The sequence below is a fragment of the Stigmatopora argus genome, chromosome 19 (assembly GCF_051989625.1).
Source record: "Stigmatopora argus isolate UIUO_Sarg chromosome 19, RoL_Sarg_1.0, whole genome shotgun sequence".
Lineage (NCBI taxonomy): Eukaryota > Metazoa > Chordata > Actinopteri > Syngnathiformes > Syngnathidae > Stigmatopora > Stigmatopora argus.
This window is the reverse complement of record NC_135405.1, coordinates 4,820,526-4,846,377: the sequence shown is the minus strand read 5'-3', so window position 1 is coordinate 4,846,377 and position 25,852 is coordinate 4,820,526. Positions and strand designations below refer to the sequence as shown.

At 39.5% G+C, this 25,852-nt stretch overlaps 1 protein-coding gene across 1 annotated transcript in view; it reads right to left on the bottom strand.

The window, feature by feature from the left end:
- The window catches only part of emilin1a (elastin microfibril interfacer 1a), a 38,039-nt gene that overhangs the window by 6,443 nt on the left and 5,744 nt on the right, over positions 1–25,852 (bottom strand). Inside the window, exons 2-7 of the mRNA XM_077587199.1 lie at positions 10,194–10,310; positions 6,667–6,842; positions 4,540–4,639; positions 3,096–3,204; positions 2,436–2,603; positions 441–1,718 (exon numbers count right to left, since the gene is read on the bottom strand). Of these exons, the coding sequence (XP_077443325.1) occupies positions 441–1,718; positions 2,436–2,603; positions 3,096–3,204; positions 4,540–4,639; positions 6,667–6,842; positions 10,194–10,310 (1,948 nt within the window). The remainder of the gene's footprint in view (positions 1–440; positions 1,719–2,435; positions 2,604–3,095; positions 3,205–4,539; positions 4,640–6,666; positions 6,843–10,193; positions 10,311–25,852) is intronic.

Here is a 25,852-nt window from a genome sequence, read left to right as displayed (position 1 = left end):
GAAACTGCTCATGGCCATTGTTGGCTTTTATTGATGCGTAGACCGGCCGTGTTGTTTTACCCTGTTTTGTCGCCGGTCTTTTGGTTGTCGGTCTTTTGGTCGCCGGTCTTTTGGTCGCCCGTTGTCGCGGTCCGGGCGACCAAAAGACCGCGACCAAAAGACCGGCGACCAAAAGACGGCGACCAAAAGACCGGCGACCAATCGACCGCACACGGAAAATTTGGTCCACCAACACCTCGGGTTGTCCTTTGTATTTGACGACATTACATTTTTATGACGGAAGCACAATTTGTTATCATTAATGTAGACTAACAGCATTCATCTTATAAAAATGCAAATTTGTTGTGCAATAGAAATATACCAACATTATCTCCAGTAGTATATAGTTCATAGTACAAAGAAAGAGTATATTAGTATTGATAGCAAAATCATACCATTACCTCAGAATTGATCTTTTCTTTAGTGTCAGTCAGATCATCTAGTGCGTACCCATGTGTCTGTATGGTGTTATCCATGCCCTTCAAAGTGTCATTAATAGAGCGGAATGTGACCATGAACTTAGATAGCTCCCCTTGGATGGACTTCAGATCGCCTCCCAATCTTCCATTGTGGTCAGTGTGACCGTTCAAGCGATTCCTCATTTCATTAATGTTGATTTTACACTGTTCGTGGCTCTTTTCCACTTCTTCTTTTAGTCGCCCTACCTCTTCTTGGAGGTTGGAGCATACCTGGGAGCACACAGTTTCTCCTGAATCCACCTTTCTGCGTATATCGTTCAGCTCGATCTGACACTTGTTGAGGCCGGTGGTGGTGGAGTTGGCCAGTAAACGTAAGTCTTCCTCCACATTGCTGCAAATAGAACAGTCTTCCCAATCCTGGCTTAGTGTGTCAACTTCTGTGACTATCCTATTGAAGTTCTCGCCATCCCTGCCTGTCACGGCAATAATCTTTTTGACATCATCTGTTAGGTTAATAATCCTGTCTACTAGTGAGTCACCTGACACAGACAAATCATCTAATCTTGTGTTAAATTTCTGGATTTCCCCTTGGTTCGCCACAACTCTCCATTCCAAGGTTTTTACAGTGTCTTCAGTCGTATGGTCTTTTCCACTGCGCCCACAAGTGTCATTACACATTTTTGTAGTTGCTATTAAATTTCTGTCCAAGATGGTTGTCACATTCTCCAGATGGATTAAACGTCGACTGTGATCTGTTACAGTGTCTCCAAGCGCAGCAACATCGAGCTCGAGCTTTCCTATTTTGAAGCTGTGATCATCCAGCTGACTAAATACCATGTTTTGTAACTGCGTTACATCTCTTTGGACGCTATCCTTTATATTGTTGCCGGTGTTAATACACCGTTGGTCAGTTTTTCTCATTGTATTGTTCACCCTCTTTTCCAACTCCCTAAGTTTGCCATTCATCCTGTCTTCGGTCACCCTTCCCTTTCCTCCCCCGCTTCCAGACAACTCCTTATCCAGTTGCCCTTTAATAGTGTCACATTTACTGGCAGTGGAGGTGATCTGGATATCCAGATCTGACAATCTCGTCTCCATCTCGGTAAGTGTTTTGCAGCAAGTCTGGGAGTTTTCAGTCTCAGTGCGAATGATTTGCAGCGCCTGCCTAAAATGTTGGTCCATGGAGCTGACGATCTTTTCCAGGGCTCTCACTCTTTCTCTGTCCTTCTCTTGCTGTCTCCTCATGTCCTCCACACCAGCCTGAATATCAGAAAATGACAAACCTGTTGTTTCTATTGTCACAGTGTTGACTTTCATCAGTATGAGAGATAACACATGCTCTCAACTTTTGTATGCACAAAACGTCTTTAGGATTTCATTGTTGCTTTATCAAAATGTATTTCAACCGCAAATCAACTCCCCGCAAAAGCGAGAAGTGCAACGCAATACTCGCTCATGAGTGCCTAGTGATGAATTGAAGAAGAACAGGGAAAATAAACAGTGTTCCTACAAAGATTCAGACAAGCTAGCAACAAAACAAATAATTGTACAGTACGAATACGCGCACACATCTATACACGATATGGCTTTTGTGAATCACATTTTAAAATGTGTTTTTAATGTCCTCTAAAACTCTATCTCATTGAAACACTGCTTTTGAGGGGCACTGATAGGCAATGAATATCCACACGCCGTGTAAGGAACCATGAAAGGTGAACGCGGCCAGAAGTGACTCATTGTTTATGGAGAGCAAAGTTATGGCTTTAAATGGGTTTATACATTCTCCTCGACCTCTGGGGAAAATGAGAGCAGATCTTGATAATGCTTCCTAGCATTACTTTACGCTACTTGCTCCCTGACACCAAGACATGTACTAATATCGCAGAAGAGAGGCACCTGGGTAAATAGACAGGTTCCAAAAAAAGCACCTAGTGTTAATCTAATGCCAACATCTATTTATGTATCATCAGGCTTCACCTGGCAGGCAGAGCAGGACAGAGTCACCCTTCTCTCCAATTCGGTCAGTATTTGTTCCTTGAGTATGTTCAGCTGGTTCCCTTGGTGTCCTACAGTGGCCCCATCTAGGTCATTGCCTCCACCATTCTCTAAGTGGTTGTTAATGTTGAGCAGGGTCTGATCATGGACCTGTAGAAATATACCAAATCACAAGGTTAATGTGTATTTTGTCAGAAGCCTTGTACACCACAGTGCATTAACTCATATTAAACATGGGTATCACTAGGTTACCATATTAACCTACACTACAGCAGTCATGGCATCTGTGAAAGCGAAGTTTACTGTAGAGTTTTATTAGAGCGAGCTGGCCTATGCAGCATCTATCAATTTTCCAGAGTGGAACATTTCTACAATAAACTGAAATGAATAAGCCTGCTTGGATGCTCAGATCTCTACTTGGAGGGAAATAAAAAGCAAAGAGAAACTTCTTGAGTACCCTTATTTCTATGATAGTTATTCTGTAACAAAGTGATAAAAACTATCCGTTGTTGGCTGTTTTATGTGTTGGGCAAGCAAGTAAAACAGGTATAGCTAAGGAGATCAGTGAATTAAAAAAACATTTGCGCAAGGTTATTCAGATTCTATTTAGTGAAGTACACAATACACATACATGATGTTTACCTGTGTTCTATTGTAGAGATGGTCCAGCTTCGTGTTGATGTTATTTATCGTTTCCTTCATATGTGGCTGGGCTGAATCAGCTGGCACAACAGCTCCGTTTAGGACTGAACTATATAGGACAATAGTTAACGTTACCTTGAGTTACAAAAGGAAAATGGAATAATGTGGTATTAAAGCCCATTTATTATACTTTTTCATCCTCCTATTTAAACCGCAAAATATGGCAATATCAATAAACGGGAACTTTTAAAGATATCTATTTTTTTTCTATCGTTATACGAAAAATTGTTATGTTAACCGATGCCTATTCACCCTGTTGTTTTCCAATTTGCTATTCTTACTTTGACGGATGTTTGTTCTTGGTTTCTGATTAAAAATTGCCCTCCCAAAAATGCGACTAAATATATTTTTTTCATCCTTATTGGGCCCTGTTTGGGTAGTGCGACTTATAATCCGAAAAATATGATACATTCTATGGCATGCTATCAAGAAGATGACAAGTTCAAAGATGTGCTCTTCCATTGTTTGGTGTTCAGATGAGCATTTAACTTTAACTCTCTGGAAGTGCCTCAAGGTCAGATTAATTAATTACATACCTGTCAAATTTTACATTTTTCCCGTATTTTATACGTTTGTTGAACATTTCAAATTGTGTACGCCGTGTAACAACTTTTGTATGGGAAAAAAGTAAAGTAAGTTTTTTGTAAAACCGATCTCGTTTTACACATTTTGGCTCTAATCCAAACTAATTTGGTCACTAGTAGCAGACAAAAACGTCATCGTTGACTGCTAATATTATCATGCTTTAAGCATGATATGCGCACGTGCATTCCCCTTTCACATCATACAGCAACATCTACAGAATCTTGAATTTAGTACATACTGATTGGGCACCCCATCCGTCCACTTTGGAGAAAATTTTAGACTTTTAAGTGCGCCCTTTGTGAGTAAATATGTTCCACGTTGCATTTGTACGGTTTTTTAACGCTTAATAACGGGAATTGCAATCATTAATAAGGGGAGCAATTGGCCATGGTTGACAGGTATGTAATTATATTTACAAGGACAATGTCCTGGGGCCAGTTGAAGATGACTTTGGCAACAAACGTACTTATCGCTGGACTTACTCTTCAACACAAAAACTAATGGAAACTTAAGTAAAAAGTTTGACTTTCTTTGATGAATTTGTAAATGCCAAGCTAATCACAGGATTGGTTCTCTGGGATGTCAGTCATTACAGCATTAATGATAATAATCAGAAAATGAGGCATTTTAAAAAGGTCTGTGTAACCATGGCAAAAAAGGTGCGTCTATTTTAAATCCTTGAGGATTTGAGAACATTCTTATTTACATATAGTTAACACTTAATTGATTAAAAAACAATTTAGTTTTAAAACGTTTAAATAGTTGGACTTTAAAGCGGGGGGGAAACACATGCACATACAACTTCTGGTGTAGATCTTGAATAGAGGTATGCATGTTCTGGAGGTCTTTGGCAAGGCCGTTGATTGTCTGTTCCAACTGTTTGACCTTTTCACTGTCACCTGTGTATAAAGAAAAAGTAAACCTGTTATTGGAAGATTGGTTACTGGACTGGAGACGGGTTAAAGAGACTTTGTGTCTGCACGGTTGGTATTTGGTAGATAACAGGTGGGGAAATGTGTTTACACAAAGTAAAAAGAAAAGTGTGGTGAATTGTCATTTCAGCATGTAATTAATGGCAAAGTGATTTTGGCATGTTCAGTGATTCTTTCTACAGAAATCAAAACAATATGGAAATCATTTCAAACTAGTAAAGGCTTCAATTTTTTCTGGGAAAACAGTTAAGTCTTGTTCAACATATTGACAAAGTGCTGTCTTTTTTGTAAGTATTGTAGGTTTCATTGATATAACAGGAAGTAATTTTGAATTTAAGTTGAGATTGTGCGGTTTTGGCTGTGTACAGAATCTGTCTGGCTCAATTTGATGGTTTCCACTGGGTTGGATAACGGGCCACTGATTGTGGAACGTACTACATCATGTCTCAAAACAAAGGTCTCTGTCATGAAACTATACAAAGAAATGCACTGCAATGTAATTATTTTGTTACTATTTTTCTATGAGAGAACACGTCTTTAATGTTTAATTTGTTGTCTTTCTGCTTGGTTATAATTTTGTGTATATAGTATATGTATATATCAGTGGTGTGCCGTCAGGGCCTTCAAGGCCTTCTCTGCTGGCCTAAGAAATATCTGAATCACAGACTGATGTTAATTATATTTTGTCCATGAATACTTATTAAATAATTCCAAATTGTCTGTTAGCTTCCTTTCATTGCTTTTCCCCCTGGTTGCAATGCTTCCAGATGTGTGTTTTCATATTGAAGCATTTAACCAATCACATTTCAGCCATTATTTGTTGCCAGGGTCAGAAATATGCCTCAAGGCCTTCACAATCAGTTCTGCAGGCTCTGCTGCATTAAACAAGCGTCGATAAGACTGTTGCTTTAACCAATCAGGATTCGATTTGGTGACACCAAGGCCTTCTCGCAGGCGTAGGGATACGTCATTGCCTTCTCGCAGGTGTAGGGATACGTCATCGCTTTCACCAACTATGATTGGCTAGTGATAGAGTGGACTAGCCAGAGCTACCAAACTGTATCTGGAGCGAGCTGCACAAGCAAATATATTGTTGTGTTGATTTAATAGCGGTTTTGTCAACCTGCAATGGCTGAAGGAGAAGAAATGGATTTGTTTGCAGATTTACTGTCATTTTCGAGACGGTCTTTTCAAGAAAAAAAAGCTAGACATCATTAAGAAAGGTCAGACAACTCCAAAGCAAGCAAGCCTGTCACAACCGGGAACGAACATTTTCAGCACTAAATCGAATAAAAACGTATGCCAGAAATACGACAGGACAGGCTCGACTTTCAGCATTAGCTTTGATAGCGATAGAAAAGAAGGAGGAAAGAAAGGAGGATGGATATTGTGTACAGGTAAAAAGGATTTTTGGTGAGTAAAATATGGCTATATTCCTAAATAATAGTTCAATTGTATGAGGTTATTATTGATTATTTTTTATGTCGCAGCTGTAGCTGCAGTAGAGGTTTTATAGCCATAAAATTGTTTTTGAGGGTTGGATTGATTCCGTCAATATTATTGATTATTTTTTATGTCGCAGCTGTAGCTGCAGTAGAGGTTTTATAGCCATAAAATTGTTTTTGAGGATTGGATTGATTCCGTCAGCAATAGAAAAGAAGGAGGAAAGAAAGGAGGATGGATATTGTGTACAGGTAAAAAGGATTTTTGGTGAGTAAAATATGGCTATATTCCTAAATAATATTTCAATTGTATGAGGTTATTATTGATGATTTTTTATGTCGCAGCTCTAGCTGCAGTAGAGGTTTTATAGCCATAAAATTGTTTTTGAGGGTTGGATCGATTCCGTCAGCTGAAGGCGTCGCTAGGAAATTCACGGACCGCCACTGGTATATATACATTTATGTCATGGGTTTGTTTTAATTTGTTTCAATGTTTAATTTAGTTGAGTGTGATAACATTCTGCATAAGTATGACAGCATGCGGTTCATTACCATTTCCATTCTGTCCGGTGCCTTGTGTGTGGCCTGTCTGTGTGACGAGGGGTCGCCCTCCGTTGACTGGCCCCTCGTGACAGTCCTCTCCTGAATATCCATGGCAACATTTCCACTCCATTTCTGTAACCATCTTGTAAGCCACCTTGTACCTCGGCCTCCTGTATGTCCGGTACCTGAATGTTTAGGGAATTGCCTGATCAGCAAGATGAACGTAATATTTATATTGCTACGACAAACTGCAGTTCTGCATATTTCTCGTGAAAGTTTACATTGTCACGCCAAGAGGTATATTTTTGCATGTTAGCTGTAAAGAGGACAAAGCAATGTTAGCATTCCCTCTTGTAAAATACTAAATGGAATAGTTTTGATGACTAATTTCAACACATGCAGGCTCCACTCTCTTTAGATGGGACATTGTGTGACTAAAATTTGATATTTTCATCTACATTTTTGTAATAATTACTAGAATATAATGAAAACTAACTATGCGTCGTCCATAAAAACATATGGCTTGATAACAATTTTCTAAAAACAATGATGTGACCAGCAAGTTGATGGCAAAAATTGAGGCCTATGAGACAAAACACATTCTACTTGCAAAGTTGATCAGCAATCCACTTGAACATTTAAGGGAATGACCTCACTTTGAACACTTAAAGGGATGAGATCTTCTTACCTCGCCTCTAAGTTTCCAGGTTTAATTTTAGGAGAGCCGATAAGTGTTTGGGTTGAGGCTGTAAAAGTACACTCCGCCCAAATGAGCCACACATTGTCTTTCAACAAGTTGAATGATGACTCTTGTTACGCACCATTAAAATAGTCACAGGAATAATTATTATTATTATAAAAATGAACAAAAAAACGGGGGAACGACAGGTTGTTTGGCGAGAAAAAGTAAGAACCTGGCATGTTTTCTATTTCCATACAGTAGATGCCAGTTGGGACCACTCAAATTTGAGATTTCTAAACGTTGCTATTACTATTTCTTTTTCACACTCCAACAAATCAGCTATATTTAGCCACTACTATATTTCCATGTCTTGCTGTTAGTGGGAACCTTGAAATGCTTATCTTGGCAGGTTTTCCCCCTCATTAATGTCCCATTCAGATTTGTGATTGAGGACCATACACATCTAAATAACCAGACAATACTGAGCCCAGAATTGGACGGGAGTCCGAATAAAGTTGTATTGGCATCGAATCAGGCCCATTAATGAGCGTTTAAGTCAATTGTTCAGTGGGTCGCTCCCTTTCTTAACTCTTCACAGGCAACACTCAAAGTATCGTATGCTCAGCCTGTTCTATGCCACGGAAAAGATCTTCATCTTCCAGCTCCCTGCAATTATAGCGTGAGAAAAAGAGACCCGACCTACTCTCGGAGGAAATATAAATATACATATCTAAAAAAGAAAAGCTGAGAAAGGTGGAGTGGAGGAACAGTTATGAAAAGAAAAGGACAAGAGTGCAAGATGTTATTCTACAGCATGCTATCATACTAAATGACGATCTAGAACTCCTTTTTGCTCCATTCTTGTCATAGCCCAGGTTTAGGCCGTTGATTGAGGCAGCCACAAATATCGAGGAGGAGCCAGAGTCCATAACAACGGGGTTATTATTTCGATAGAACAAAAACATCAGGAAGGCTTGGTGAATGCTTTCTCAGCGGCTAAGATCCACATTTGGAGAAAATCACAAAATCCATTCCATATAGAGTCGATTTGTACCTCGATTCAGGACACCGGATATTCCCCAGACAACATAGTGATACATGTGAGGTTTTGAATACAGCACTTCCTTATTGAAATCAAACCTTTGCGGTGTAAGCATTTACATAGTGACATTCTGGCAATACAGCAGGATAACCACAAGTGAGATCCTCTCTGACCAGACACTCCTGAAAGATGACTTGAAAATAAAACAGTGCTGAGTGAAATGAGTATCCTCAGACAGGAAAAGGCAAGATGGTGCCAATAGACAGAATACAAACCCGTGCAATAAAAGCCAGGAAGTTAATGAGGAGCTACATATTTGTTTGAATGGGTGGGAAATTGACTGAAATTCCCCTAAGGTCGTAGCGGTTAAAATTTTAAGTAGAGGATTTTTGGGTGTGTTCTTACTGTTTATCTACTATTTGCCCTCTATAGTCTTATTTCAATTTTTAATAATATAATATTATCAGTGGATGAGTAGTTGGCACGTCAGCCTGACAGTTCTGGGATCGAGAGTTCGGTTCCAGGTTCAGACCTTGCTGTGTGGAGTTTGCATGTTCTCTCCAGGCTTGCGTGGGTTTTCTCCGGGTACTCCGGTTTCCTTCCACATCCGAAAACATAGCTGGTAACACTCTAAATCAAGGGTGTCAGACTCGAGTTGGTTCGCGGGCCGCTTTAACGTCAACTTGATTTCACGTGGGCCGGACCATTTTGGATATAATATTTAGATATCTTTTTTATAAATTGATTAAAAGATCTGGATTAAAAGCCCTAAATATTCAGTTTTTTATAGATCTAAAACAATGTTTATTTTAGCTTTTTTATATATTTTTTGATTTTACAAAATGATTTTTGAACTAAAAACAGAAAAAAATGATTAAAAAATTACAATTATTGATTTAAAAGGGGGAAAATCAGGAAATTTAATATACATCTATACTCTTCATTTTAATTTGATCCTAAAACAGAAAGTCTGCACTCATGATTTACTTTCTCGGGCCACACAAAATGATGCGCCGATCCAGATTTGGCCCCCGGGCCGCCACTTTGACACATGTGCTCTAAATTGTCCCTAGGTATGAGTTTGGCAGTATATGGTTGTCCATCTCTTCATGCCCTGCGATTGGCTGGCCACAAATTACTAAATAAAGCGGTTCAGGAAATGAGAGGTGGGATGAAATATGCTATGAATGAGTAATAGAGTTCTCATCAGCACGCATGTTCCCCACATTTATTATTGTGGCAAAGATGAAGAATATATTCTAGTGCCGAAGATGTTATACACAACAGGAAACAGAAGTAGTGTTTAAAAAAGCAATATGCAACATTTGTACTTTAATTATTCATTAAATGACACTAATATTATAATAGTCATGTTTGTTGGAAATAGTTCTAACATGGTCTTGCTTAAGATGTTATTTTCCTCAGTCAGTTGTCAGCACATAAAAGCTTATATTGTTTTGATTCAGTGTTTAAAATGGTTAAGTTTTTGTTAGTTTTTAAAAAATATTTTCCATTTTGATGTCGGACACCATCTTGAAAGCTTTTAGTTTAACCATACAGGTTTCACATTGTATATGTTTTCATCGCATTTCATGTGTTCTACAATAAACCAACTAGTTATTTGTTTTTCGTTAAAATCCTACTTACCCAAATACAGAAGTCCTAAATATTTTATGGCGGCAACAGTTTTGGCCCTGGAAAATACTATTTCATGAATCCCTATGGGAAAAATTGGAGTTACGCAATGAATTGCATGTGTGAACTCAGAGGTTTCAGCATGTGTGTGTGTGACAAAGAATAAGAAATACTTACGCTACTCGAGGACACTGGCCCCAAGTACAACGCTGGTAGTCTGGTTTGATATATGTCTCCACGCCATCCTCCATCACACAGCTAACAGTTCGAGTTACCACGTAAGCACACCAGTTCCTATGGTACCACACACAAAAACCACAAGCTAAAGGAAATGACAAATAATGAGTGGCCCGATTTACAATAAACATACATAGAGTCAGCCTACTGACAATGGTAGTATTTTTTTCTCAGAACAACAAGAAAAAAAGATAGATCAAATCTCAAACCATGCTTATTATTCTGTACATTCAATAGGCCTTCGGGTGAAAATGTCAGATCAGATCAAAACAACTTCACTAATTCAACAATAGACATTATGGTATGCCTTCTCTAACACTCTATGTCGGCTTTCTCCAAAAAACATACACACATGCAAGCAAAGGTAACGGTCAACATAAAGTTGACCATATTTTGGTTTATGATAACATTAGATTGGTTACATTTATTACACCATTTGCTGATTAATAACACTAATAAATTATAGGAATACAATCAATGTTCCCTCTAATTTTTTGTTTGTCTGGGCAGAAAGAAAACCTCCCTGAGCACACTGAGTACCGGTGTGAGCAACATCATCATTGCTCGCTATGGGCACACACCAGTATCACACCTGCCATCAGCAGGTGCATGTCTACTACACATAAATGATTTAGTAATAATCAAATGTAATGATTAATGTCTATGAATGGGCGGCCCGGCGAATGAGTGGTTCGCGCGTCGGCCTCACAGCAAAAAAAAAAAATCGGATTTTATTTTGTGCGCTCCATATGATTTTCTGTATGCAGAGAAGACGAGAGTAGTGCGCAATTGCGCACGTGTGACATACTAGAGTGTTTGATTTATTAACGATTGCATGTAAAGAAGCTATGACGAGTTTGGATTGAATGTGTGTATCGGTGTTCGATTGGTGATCCTTGGATCCACATGGCAAGTGTGGGGCATGTTAAAGTAGATCGGTATTCGATTATTGATGTCTTAGCAAATAGCTTGAGGCACGGGAGGTGTGTTGAATCATTACAGTAAAAGTTTGGATTGAAGTAACAACAACATCTCGCTGTTCTGATTATTTCCCCCTGTGTGTCAAGGTATGCTGTTTGTTGTAAAGGCTGTTTGAGTTTGGGGTTTGTAATATACACTGTTTAGCGTGTGAGAAAAGAGATAATGGTTATTAATGTTTATTTACTTTTGAATTACGGGCGTGAATGTGAGAGTCTCGGTCACGCACATGGAATAGCATTTAGCACGCTACCTTCGGCCACCATTATCGTTGACAGTGTCTATAACGGTCATAGAAAGGATTTTATATTATTGATATTGCATTGTTTGCCCTGTTGAATAATAGTAGGACTACTACAAGTTGTAAAAGGAAAAGATATAACAAGTTATGACCGTGTGTTGAACGAGTGTGTGTGTGCATTGGGTTTTGGGTTCTAAAGTGTTGATAATATATATATTTATATATATAGGTGTAATTGTACATTATGTTTTGGGTTCTAACGTGTTGATAATGTATATATATGGGTTTAATTGTATGTTATGGGTTTTTGTGTTGAATCATTACAGTAAAAGTTTGGATTGAAGTAACAACAACATCTCGCTGTTCTGATTATTTCCCCCTGTGTGTCAAGATCGAATGCAGGGTGTAACATTTTGGAGGCACCGCTGGGATTGCTGTTCAGATGTCCAGTGTCCATGACCTGCTCACTGAATTCTGAGCCAGCTAAATCCCCCCACAAAACCAGGCCGATGGCAGTGAGAGGAGGTGTTGCTGTTTAAGAAGAACTGGAAGTTGGCGGTTGAGTACTTGTCATCTGAGGCCTACGAGATCATCAGAGGGACGGTAAAGACGTGCCAGTTCAGAGTTCACTCCTGTACAGTCAACAGAGCTCCTAGATCGTCAACAAAATGGAACAGTTACTCGAAGAGGTGGTAGGAACATTGAACAACCTGACGGAAAATAACCTACTGGAAATATGTGATTTTCTTAACATATTAAGAAGTGTTAAACGGAAATCGCGTCTATCATTAGTGGCTCACATACATTCTATCCACTGCAAAATTAAATGCAACCACTTCCAGGTGGGTTGCAGAATTGGCTGATTTCCACTTTACAATAAAATATAGGCCAGGGAGGGAAAACAATGATGCTGATGCTTTGTCAAGGATGCCGCTGGATGTTGAGTCGTTGATGAAGGAATGTTCTGAGGAACTACCACCCGATGCCATCGTTGCCACGATCCAAGCAATCAAGGTACAGGAAATGTCCCCTTTGAGTCTGCCTTCATTACAGATGTGTTGTTCAGTGACAGATGTAGAGGAGACAGCTGCTGCGTCAATCAGCCCTATACCAAAAGAAGAGGTAAGGAAAGCACAACAATCTGACCTGTTCATTCGTCCTGTGTTGAATTATAAACTGTCAGGTTGTAAGCCATCAGCGGAGGAGTTGAAGTTGCTCAGCCCAAAGACAAAATGTTTGCTCAGGCAGTGGGACAAACTGATAACAGACAGTGACGGGATTCTGTACAGAACCACCACAACCCGTAAACAGTTAGTCTTACCGGTACAATATCGAGAAACAGTAATGAAAGAGTTGCATAATAACATGGGGCACCAGGGTGTCGACCGCACAGTATCCCTTGTGCGTGATCGTTTCTTCTGGCCGTATATGCAGTCTGATATTGAACATTATGTGACTAAAACCTGTCCTTGCCTAAAACAAAAAAAACCATGCCAGGAACAGAGAGCACCATTGACGAATATTGTGACAACACAGCCCTTTGAGCTGGTTTGCATTGACTTTCTTCATCTTGATCGATGCAAATGCGGATATGAGTATATCCTCGTGATTGTTGATCACTTTACACGTTTTGTCCAAGCATATGCCACCACCTCCAAGTCAGGAAAGGCTGCTGCAAACCTTATCTTCAATGACTTTGCCCTGAAGTTTGGGTTCCCCTTACGTATCCACCATGATCAGGGAAGAGAATTTGAAAATCATTTGTTCACACAGTTGAAGAGACTCAGTGGCATGGCTGGATCCAGGACAACACCTTATCACCCGATGGGTAATGGTCAGGTGGAACGAATGAACAGGACATTGCTACAGATGCTAAGAACACTGACTGAGACACAGAAATCGAATTGGAAGGAGTCGTTGAACAAGCTTGTGCATGCATACAACTGTACCCGTTGTGATGTGACAGGTTATTCACCATTTTACCTACTGTTCGGGAGATCGCCAAGGCTTCCAGTGGACATGCTCTTTGGACTGTACAACAAGTCCGATACAGATGGACAGCAGGACTATGTGGAGAAATGGAGACGAGGGATGGAGGAGGCGTACACCATTGCCACCGAGAGTGCACGGAAAGCTGCACAACGAGGTAAAAAGCACTATGACACCAAAGTGAGGAGCTCTGTGCTACAACCAGGAGAACGCATCCTGATAAAAAACCTGACACCAAGAGGAGGACCTGGAAAACTCCGTGACTTCTGGGAAGATACAGTTCATACAGTGGTGAGGCAAATGGGATCTGATCTACCAATTTATGAAGTCAGGCCAGAAAAAGGTAAAGGGCGTTCCAGAGTTCTGCACAGAAATCTACTGATGTCCTGTGATCATTTACCTGTTGAGGCAGCACTAGAAGAAGGAAAAATTGGCAAAAGTATGCAGAGAAAGAAACAGCAGCCGGTATCTCATCTTCAAGAGTCAGACGAAGACAGTGGTGACGAATATGACTTTCACTACGAGCCCCTCCAGGTGCTAAATGAGAGAGATGCCCAAGGGATGGAGTCTGAGCACAGGCCACTGTCAGCGAATCAGAGACTCGGAGTGAAGGGCCCTGCTTCCGGACCAGTACAACGAGAAGAGGACTATCAGCGGGAGGACCTGCCTGGTGAGGGAACAAATCTGGCTGTTGAAGATCCTCGTGATGATCATTTATCAGAGACCTCTCCGCCAACCGCTGTGAATGAACCTGAGGCGTTGACTTATGAACGGCCAAGAAGGGAGAGACATCCACCACGACGAACGACCTATGATCAGCTTGGTGTCCCCTCCTGTTATAGTACTCAGTCACCACATCAGCTGGTACCTGCTTACCCTGCACCAGGAGTGGTTCCTTGGTTAGTACACTTGCAGCCATATTACATTCAACCACCCTTTATGTATGGACTCCAACAGGCTTGAGCCTACAAGGGTGGCATGTATTATGCGAACATGGACTGTTACGACTGTGATTACAGTTTCCATCCAGTGAACGTGGACCGTACGAGTTGTGGATTATATTTGAACTGTGGCCCTTGCCGCCTGGAGTTTTCATGAGTATCAGTTTACAGAAGAGGATGTGAGATGACAAGTTCGCTAGACTGTTCAGCATAACAACCATCAAGGGGAAGATATTTGGAATATACTGATGTCGGGACGACATTTGTTTTTGTGGGGGAGAGTGTGACATACTAGAGTGTTTGATCTATTAGTGTGACATACTAGAGTGTTTGATTTATTAGTGTGACATGCTAGAGTGTTTGATTTATTAACGATTGCATGTAAAGAAGCTATGACGAGTTTGGATTGAATGTGTGTATCGGTGTTCGATTGGTGATCCTTGGATCCACATGGCAAGTGTGGGGCATGTTAAAGTAGATCGGTATTCGATTATTGATGTCTTAGCAAATAGCTTGAGGCACGGGAGGTGTGTTGAATCATTACAGTAAAAGTTTGGATTGAAGTAACAACAACATCTCGCTGTTCTGATTATTTCCCCCTGTGTGTCAAGGTATGCTGTTTGTTGTAAAGGCTGTTTGAGTTTGGGGTTTGTAATATACACTGTTTAGCGTGTGAGAAAAGAGATAATGGTTATTAATGTTTATTTACTTTTGAATTACGGGCGTGAATGTGAGAGTCTCGGTCACGCACATGGAATAGCATTTAGCACGCTACCTTCGGCCACCATTATCGTTGACAGTGTCTATAACGGTCATAGAAAGGATTTTATATTATTGATATTGCATTGTTTGCCCTGTTGAATAATAGTAGGACTACTACAAGTTGTAAAAGGAAAAGATATAACAAGTTATGACCGTGTGTTGAACGAGTGTGTGTGTGCATTGGGTTTTGGGTTCTAAAGTGTTGATAATATATATATTTATATATATAGGTGTAATTGTACATTATGTTTTGGGTTCTAACGTGTTGATAATGTATATATATGGGTTTAATTGTATGTTATGGGTTTTTGTGTTGAATCATTACAGTAAAAGTTTGGATTGAAGTAACAACAACATCTCGCTGTTCTGATTATTTCCCCCTGTGTGTCAAGATCGAATGCAGGGTGTAACACGCGCACAGCTTAGAGGGAACATTGAATACAATATAAGTCTACTATACGCCGCAAAATCCATGCAAACACTTGCCTGTCACTTGCTATACTTTAGTTTTTTTTAAATTACATTTTCATTTTACGTTTGCTGGCAACTCAGCTATGATGGTGTGGGGCCAGTAATCTGCCACCTTGCATCTGGAATAATCAGAATTTTTCTGCTACCACAAGCACAGCTGCCACTCAGCTTTGTTATGTTCTGTGGTTGGTTCCCATTGTGTGTGTTTTGGACATTCTTAGAGAGGGGAAATTTCTCCATCAGGACTTAAAATGGAAAACAGAAGAATGGAATGAGGAACATCTAAAATAGAGACAGCTGTAATAAATCTGTCTGGTCCCTCTATATCTCCACTGTCTTAAGGACATAGTTATTCAGAGAGTTGCCTTTAGCAATGTATTATCACTTTTGACTGGCTTAGAGGCAGAAGCAAAAATCCAGTTATCCCACTTGACGGTGCACAGACACTATCCACGATATAATGTAAATAATCATTTTTCTTATTTAACAGGTACATGTCTATTCAGTTATGAACATACAGACATGATTTTTCCCTTCTTTGGAGTGTGCACACAGGACTCATTCCATCCTGAAGGTCTTCTGGTTCCCAAGAATTGTCAAGAGGAGCATTTATATTTATACAATGATGATGTTGTGTGCTGTACATGTGAGCATCAAACATTCTCACAAGGGCCACATGGGGTGCTGGAGGCTATCCCAGCCAACTACATGTAGTTGGCAGGGGACACCCTGAATTGGTGGTGATCTGATCACAGCACACGAGGAGACAGACAACCCGGAGGAAACCCACGCAAGCCCAGGGAGAACATGCAAACTCCGCAAAGATGGACCGACCTGGATTTGAGTCCAGGACGCCAGAACTGTGAGGCTGACACGCTAACCACTTTGTCGCCAAGCCGCCCGAAAGACAACCAAAAACAAAACAAAAAACTAAAATATAATAATATAAATAAATATTACTGTTGTGCATCTTTGCATTCGTGTTTGTTGTTGAACAGGTTACACCTTTGCCTTCTTTTTCATTCTAGGTGAGTGAGGTCAAGCATTCCACACTGTAATCCAGTAAATCAACATTAATGCCTAAATCTGGAAAGAAATGGCTTTGTGTAAAACAGAAGTGGGCCCTCACTGCCAGCAAGGCTTTTTGTGCTAACCTAAACACTATCAAATGCACTGAACACCTACTTCATTGAATACTACTACTACTACTGAATCTCTATAGTATGAATCAACAATATAAGTAATGTATAGAATATCAATCAAGCAAGCCCAAAGAAAATTTAATAATCACATTTTTTACCCACTAAATATGACACCTAGGCTTGTTTGTATAAACACAGAGCCGATACTTTGGAAGCAATCAATAAAAGAAAAAGATTGGACAAAAGCCCATAAAGTTCTCTTAGTTCTCAACATTTTTCAATCTATCTGTTTTAACTTTTGTGTATTTTGTTTTGAGATGCCACTTAGGTTTACTTGGAACCAAATCACTGTTGGATAGCTTTTTACCTCATCCCAAGTACAACTACATATAGATATCATTGCATCACCACCCGGTCAAAATAAATCCAAATGAAAGATAGTTTCAGCTATATTGCCTCTCTTGTAGAGACATTGCACGGGGAAACCTTCTTCCCTTTCTTTTTACTGCCACTCATTGCTAACGAAACAACCTGCTGCTACCTACTGATATACAAGTGTTTTACATGACTACTTTGCCAAGCATTGAACACCACAGAAGCGGCCCGGCGGTTTAGTGGTTAGCGCGTCGGACTCACAGCTCTGAGTTCGAATAGATGTTGGTCCACCTGTGTGGAGTTTGCATGTTCTCCCTGGGCCGGTGTGGGTTTTCTCCGGTTACCCCTGTTTTCTCCCACATTACAAAAAACATGCATGGTAGGCTGATTGGACACTCTAAATTGCCCCTAGGTATGAGTGTGAGTCTGAATGGTTTTCCATCTCCTCGTGCCCTGCGATCGGCCAAAGTCAGCTAGGATTGGCTCCAGAACCCCCTGCGACCCATTGAGGATAAAGTGGTTCTGAACATGAATGAATGAACACCACAGAGGTACAGGCGATTCATTTGCTATCCTGAATGTATTTAGTTTTTTCAGATTTGTATTTTTGTAGATTGTTGATGTAAGTGACAAGGGGTGAATAATCAGATGGAATGCAATCTTAAAGTGACCATGTCTCTACATTAATCTCATTGACTAAACTCATGTAGTATCTGTATGGTACTTCTAATGTACTTCCTCATACCAAGTGCATGTCAGCCATCCACTGAGGAAACCATTTCCTCCCACCAAAGTGTAGGACAAGCTGGAGAGCATCATTGGTAGAATCCTCCTTCATTAATCTGATGGGATCACTCTTCCGTTAGTCATTTTCTACATACCAGAAATAGCCTAGTGACACCCACAAAAAAAATCAAGAAACTGCATTCCATAATAATTTCCCAATTTCAGCCTTAGGGCAGGTCTGGACATGGCTGAGTGAAGTTCTAGTTATATACGGATATTATAGAATTTTAAAATTGACATTAAAAAATAGATATCTAGATACTGTTACATATAATATTATATATATATATGTATAGACATACATACATATATATATATATATATGTATAGACATACTTATATATATATATATATATATATATATATATATATATATATATATATATATATATATATATATATATGTATGTATATGTATATACACACAACTTTTTGAAAGATTATACATTTCGGAGCCTTCACTGACTACATCTAACTCTCGTTGCCCAGTTGCCTGATCAAAATTAGTTTCTTTATCAGCTTGTTTTGTTTGTTTATCGGCCAATGAACGATGTTGGATAAAGTCCATAGATCGGCCTGATATATCACCTTAAAAATATCTCGGTCGACCTCTACTTACAAGTACAGAGTATGGAGAATTTTTATATGTACAAGAATGTTTATACCTCCATACAAAGGAAACCATCAAAACACGGGTCTTCACGTTGAATCAGCTCAATTACCATCCATGAAGACATTGATCAGTGAAATTGACCTAATATTTCTGCTTACAGGGTGATAACTCACCATGTGTCGAACAACCGCACCTGACTGAGTATCCATTAAATCCAACTGCATATTAAACACAAGACTGTCCTTGAGCACACCAATGTTCTGAGAAATCCACCCTAACATATTCTGTTAGTGACCTATTACAGAGAGAAATCTAGGTAAAGCAGGAGTGTTTAGTGAAAACAGTGACACAAAGGGCAAGTGGATGAGTAAATGAAATGGGAAAAATGGGGGAATGAGGCTGAATGCTTAAACAAAGAAATCACTAAGCAGTCCCTTTTGTTGTGATACCTTTCATTTGCCTTCAAGGGAGGGCTCTAACAGCAACTTCAATGAAGGGGTGTGCCTCTATGTTTGAACTATGACCTAGGGTCAAGTATCCCTTCAGTGTCGCTGTAAAGGTATATCACTGCACACACAGTTGTATACACTTGAGTGGACACACTCAAGCTTGAGTGATTGCATGCGGTTTAACATAATGGAAGAACACATTCTTCTATTTCTTTCCAAGGGTTTTAAGCTTTACTACGCACGTGCATACACGCATCCCCACACACACATCCACACCATTCTCTGTTTGGACCTGTTCCAAAATCTAGGGACAGCATGACTGTGTAAACCTTTCTTAGATTGTTTAGCCTGGCGTTGACTAAGATATACAGAAAGGATCCATGATACAGCCTTAGTAGCTTTGTCTACACACGTCAGCACTGGGACAACTAAGAGCCATGGGTTGGGAGTACTTTAACTTTTGACCTATTATGGAAAACATGCTTTTAACAAAATGTTTTGGTTGAGCTTTGACAGAAATGTTGGGTAACACATTACAATACAAATACACTGACAATGCACATGTATTCAATGAAAAAAATGTTAATCAAATTACAAATGCCAAAAGTTAGACAAAATAGTTATTTAATCTACAATGGCTGGAACTGAAATCGATAATATTCCCACATTTTCAGTTACATATATAAGGAGATTTGTCAATTGTTCTAATTTGCAAAATATCAAACGGACTGAATTTGGATAAAATCCAAGGTTTGGCCAGGAAAATCCTATTACACTATAATTACCTGGTAACATTGCAATGCCTGCTGGTATGCCGTCCCTTCTGACCTGGTCAGAAAAAACAGAACACTGCACTGCACTGCATGGTACAGTATTCAAAGATGAAAAATCTGGTTTACGCCAAATGATTAGGTAAATTTAGGTCAGTTTCAAGATCTATCAAATGTCTCACTTGATCGTGGTGTACAATTGCATTGCACCATACAGATATGTATGTCCGATATTTTAAAACCCATTCCCTTGTGTGCTGAATGAATAGAGGGCGCATATACTGTAACTGTCTTGTAAATCATTTTCAACTCCACGTGTCCTCGTTAGCGCAAATTGAGCATGCCAACGCTAACTTCAGGTCAGAAGCTCAGTAAACCTTAAAGTGGTTGCCAGTCAATCAAATATTTAAAAAAACTGACAAGCGTATCTTACATCGCTATTAATCATGTTGCAAGTAGTAAAAGGTCTTAATCTGTCCAAGGCGAAAATCAAACTCAAGGCCCGATCCGTAATCCATATACATGAACTTTATATTTCTTGGTAATTCTTGGTATTTCTTTATATTTCAGCCCTCGTTACCTCAGCAGAGCCGGGAACATTGTCGGGGACCCATACCACCCTGGTCACAACCTGTTCCAGCTACTGCCCTCTGGCAGACGCTACAGGTCTCACAAAGTACGGACAAATAGGCTTAAGGACAGTTTTTTTCCGACAGCCATCAGGACTCTGAACTTGCGGTAGCACAACACACAATGTACACACAGTGTAATAACTGGCTGACTGAAGGTAAGTGATGAGACAGTGGGAGGCAAGTGATCGTTTTTTTTCTTTGTTGGCATCTGCGAGGCAAACTTTTTCTGCAGTCGTCGGAATTTGGTTGCGCTCGAGGGGTAATGTGATGTACATCATGTATCCATCACGGCAGAATGCCTACGAGTCTGTAATTATCACTTATTTGGGCATTTTGCCTTGTGGAGAAGCACTACCAATTTCGTCATACGCAGATCTTCTGGGTATGATGACAATTAGGCTTTTGTCGAGTCAATGATGATGACAAAGCCTATGTTCGATTATTATTATAAAATAACATCAAAGTCAATTTTCGGTATACCTAATTCAAGGATACAGTTCCACAGAAATCTGAGAATATTGAAGAATATAATACTGCTTTTCATATTTTTAAATAACTTTCATAAAGATGGCAAATTAATATTGCAAAATAAAGAAAGTAGCTATTTGCTACACAATTTGCAATGAGAATATAAGTTTGTTTTCTTTCTTTCATAGTTTGCTTTTGATTTTACCTTTGACCTCGATATTTATTTCTTAATATAACTCGATGACTTAGGCCACTTTTACGCAACAATGGTCTGAAGCAGGAAAATACATGGCGGTGGTTTTGTTGTAAAAATAATTCTGAGTTGTGGGGAAATCTGAATTTAACATTTTTCAGTGTAGTTTACATGCCTAGTGTAAGCACAACTAAAACTTGATTGCTGCATGTAATCCTTGTTCTCCACTACTTACTATTCTGTTCAATGGCTTTGATGTGTTGTATGCTTTTTTAAAATATTTAAATCTTTGATGATCGGCGTAAATTGTTAACATGACTCCTGGAAAGTTAACCGTTGATCTGGAAAGTAGTATGTTACATAAGTATTTGAATTGCCTCATGTTTGTGATTTCATCTATATATTTTCTTCCCATTCATTCTCAAATTTACATTGGAGTATAACCACCACCTATGGTTTCGGAGTATGGATGACAAATACCACTAAAACTCAGTTTTGTGTTTTGAATCATTTAGACAACAACAACAACAACAATAACCACTGCAGCGGAGGATAGTCAAGATTTCCAATCTGGAAGAAATTTACAGATTTTTGCGGTTACTGCAACCCAAAACGCCATCTCCATCTAAATGATATGGACATCTGGAAAGGTTTATGCATTTTCTCCCCTATTACTGGTCTTGTGTAAATGGCCCCTCAAATACTTTGAATATAGATTACATAATGTTGATTAATGAAAAACGGATAACAATCAATGTTCATTACGAACAAAATGAAATGGAACTTTCACGTGACATTATCCTTCTGATTAAGACATTAGAACAACGTTTCAGATCATAAGATCTGCCTAGATTTTTGCTACGTACCAAAACACTTGATGATTTTACCATTGTATCCGGAAACTTAGCTTTGGCTCATTGTATTTGTTTTGGTTCCCCTGTATTTATTTTACACTTTGTTTGTGGATTTTGGGAAACTTAAATATTTTTTAGTTTTTCACCACTTCCCTGCTCCATGTTTGCTTTGGGTCTCTGCTTCTTTGAATTTGCGTCCACCTTTCGGCCCCTTACTCCGCCACACATGTTGCGAACAATTGTTTACAGCAGCATTTATTCAGACAAAAGCGTAAATATCCAAATACTTTGTGTCAATTTGATTTTACTGATTCACCGTTAAGGAAGAGGGACATTTTGACAAACTCACTCTTTGCAGTTATTTGTGCAAACTGGTGGCCTTCTCATTCCAAGAAACTGTTAGAGTCAGTTGTCTAGTGCCATTACTCTATTCTCGGGGTTAGGCAATTACAGTACAGTATAAACCTTTTTAAGGTGCTGTAGATTACTTGCAGATTTTTGTTATTAGTAGCGGGGCCTGGTTCTTTATTTCCTGCCAATGGTGTTGGATCACTGCACTGTGAACCTCCCACCCCCCACTCCAATTTAAAAGTTTCCGTAGGTCATAAGAACATATCTGTGATGTGCTTTCATCAAAATATACCAAGTAGAAAAACATAAGCACACTTTCCCCCTGATTATGTTTGAAGCCTGTTAGCTTAGCCTGTTTTGAGGGGCTGATCCTGTCTCATGAAAATGGACAAGCTCTAAGCCTTCGTGTTCTACTGCAAAACCAATGGTGAGTAGGGTTTCATCGCTATGATGACGAGGAGTGCCAAGCTAGGCTGAACATGGAAAGCAGCTGCAACTTGCAAAAATGCAGCCAAGATTGAGAGATCGCATTAAAGACACCAATTTCACCCCTTTACCTCACTCCTACAAATACTACAAACTTTTTCATCAATAGTAGTGATTTCAAAAGCATAGCCAGTTTGACATTTACCCTTCGCCAAGGGTGTCAGACTCGGGTTGGTCCGCGGGTCGCATTAACGTCAACTCGATTTGATGTGGGCCGGAGCATTTTAGATATAATATTTAGATTTTTTTTAAATAAATGGATTAAAAGAACTGGATCAAAAGCCCTAACTATTTCATTTTTATAGATCTAAAACAATGTTTATTTGATCTTTTTTTCTTAATAAAGGAAAATCTCTTTTAATCATTATGTTCCATATTATAGTGGAAAACAGAAAATATTTTTATATATTTTTAGATTTTACGAAATGATTTTTTGAATAAAAACAGAAAAAAATGATTTAAAAATTACAATTCTTGATTTAAAAGGGGGGAAATCCGGAAATATAACATAGATCTATAATCTTCATTTTAATTTGATCCTAAAACATAAAGTCAGCACTCATGATTTACTTTCTCGGGCCACACAAAATGATGTGGCGGGCCAGATTTGGCCCCCACGCCGCCACTTTGACACCTGTGCCCTACACGTTGAACGTAGTGCTGTTCGATTCAACAATCCAAAATTATATATGCTGTAAAACTTTCTGTTTTAATTTTTACTCTACTTTATCATCAAATAGATCTGTACATTTTGGCCAACAGATGGTGTCCAATTGACAGTGACTTGGTGCAAAAATGGGATTTCATGCGTCATTGTACTACCACCAATTGGAAGTACTGTATGTTTATGGAATGTGGGAGGAAACTGGAGTACCCCGAGAAAACCTACACATACAAACTCCACACAGTTAGACCGACCTGGATTTGAACCCAGGACCCTAGAGCTGCGAGGCGGACGCGCTATCCACTCATCCTTCGGGCCTGTCGTCCAATCAGCAGTCGTATATTTTTGTTTCAAGTTTCCTCCCAGAAAAAAGGGCTCAAATTGATCTTTCGCAGATGGACACATTAAATATTTCCGTGCCGGATAAATTTAAAAATCCATCTGGTGTGCCATTTTATAATTCCACACTCTCTGGGATGAGCCATATTACTTATTCCAGGAATGCTATTTAGCATGCACGTCAATTAAAAGAGCAGAAGGCCCCTTACAGCTTCATAACAAAACCAGCACAGTTCATCACAGTGACACTGACAATAAGCTGTCTTAATAGATGTCTGCTGGATGTCTTCACTTTATTCAAGCACCTTTAGCACTTACAGCCTACTAGACACATCTGTCAAAACACATCATTTGAGTTCAAACAGATGTCAGAGGGTCAACCTGCAATGTATTCTTCTTTCTCATCTTGGTTTCCATGTGGTGTTTTTTGTTCATAGGGACTCAACCATGCAGACCCCTACTTGTTTTAGAGAAAGGGGGCTGGCTCGTCTTTTTTTGTAACTATGAGTCACTTCCCTTCTTTTATATTCTTTTTCAATGACTCTGGTAGTGCCTGCTAATATTTCTACTACATTTAATAATAAGTAGAAGAATTCTGTGATTGGCTGGAAACCAATTCAGGCTTTACTACGCCTACTATCTGTTTTTGGCTGGGATCGGCTCTAGTACCTGCACAACCTTAGTGAGGATAAACGGCTCGGAAAAGGAGTGAATTAATGAATCATACTAATGCTACTGATAATGATGCATTGACTTTATATAGAGCATTTAGGGACACTTAAATATGCTTTACATTGCATTATTCTTTGATGCCACACTAGATGGTGGTAAGCTACTATTTTAGCCACAGCTGACCTGGTGCAGTCTGACAGAAGTGAGGCAGCCAATTTGTGTTTGTTCTCATACTACTTTCACACAGGCAAGTAGGGTCAAGTATCTCTCCCAACTATATACAGTGGTACCTTGACATACGATCTTAATCCGTTCCAGGACTGAGGTCGTATGTCGAGCTTCTCGTAACTCGAGCGAACGTGTCCCATTGAAATGAACTAAAAACAAATTTTCAATTTTTCTTTCCATGACAACGCACTCGTAACGGAACAAACAAATTTAAATTAACTTGGATTAATATGTACAGACACACTCAAACATACGTTTAATGTAACTTTACACAAAACTGAATTTTAATTTTGTTTAAAAAAAATTACCTTCGTTCTGGGCGGGTTAGCTGTTTGCCACGCCTCCACCCTCATGTTCGCTATCGATGGACTGTTTGCTGTTGTATTGCCTTCAAAATATTCCGAAAATGATGCACACAAATGTCCTCACAATAGGATAACGCACGACCACTTGCCAACGAGAAGTAGTCTTGAATGAGCGATCGCGGGAGCTAACAGGCTAAGGAAGGAATAACAGCCTACCCACGTATTGATTGTGGGTAATGACGTTTTATTCTGAGAAAGGGTGCCATTGGCTATCGGTGTTGTGTGCACGAGTATACATCATTACCCAGAAAGCCCTCATTTTGCCCGCGCATGTGCGTTGTGCGTTTTCTGGTCCATGCGTAGGAGAAACTCTGAATAAATAGTTCAGTGCTCGTAAATATCTGTCATACACGAAAGAGATGCGGCAAAAAAGACGTGCGCTACAATGATAAACAGCCTCTCATGTCATGGGCACCTGGCTGTCTCGCATCTCGAAATTTTTCTCGTATCTTGGGCGAATGATTTGATCTAAATGTTCATCGTATCTCGAGCATCTGGTAGGTAGAGCTGCTCATAGGTCGAGGTACCACTGTAACAAGAATGGGCAAAGTGGGATTTGGATTCAAACCCCCAATCCTTCAATCAACGGACGACCTGCTCAACCACCTGTACCACCATCATGGAAATTCTCTTTTTTTAACCTTCCAGTTCTTGTAATGCTTTAATCCCCACTGGTTCTACTTGGACTACTGTACTCTGGCTCACTAAGACTCAATGTTTATCTAGGATTTGGTCACATCTTAGGCTTCTCTATTTTACAGTAACATTTTCTTGGCTGTGTGATAAAGACAACATAAAATATACAACCAGAAGCAGTCTTTTCCTGATTG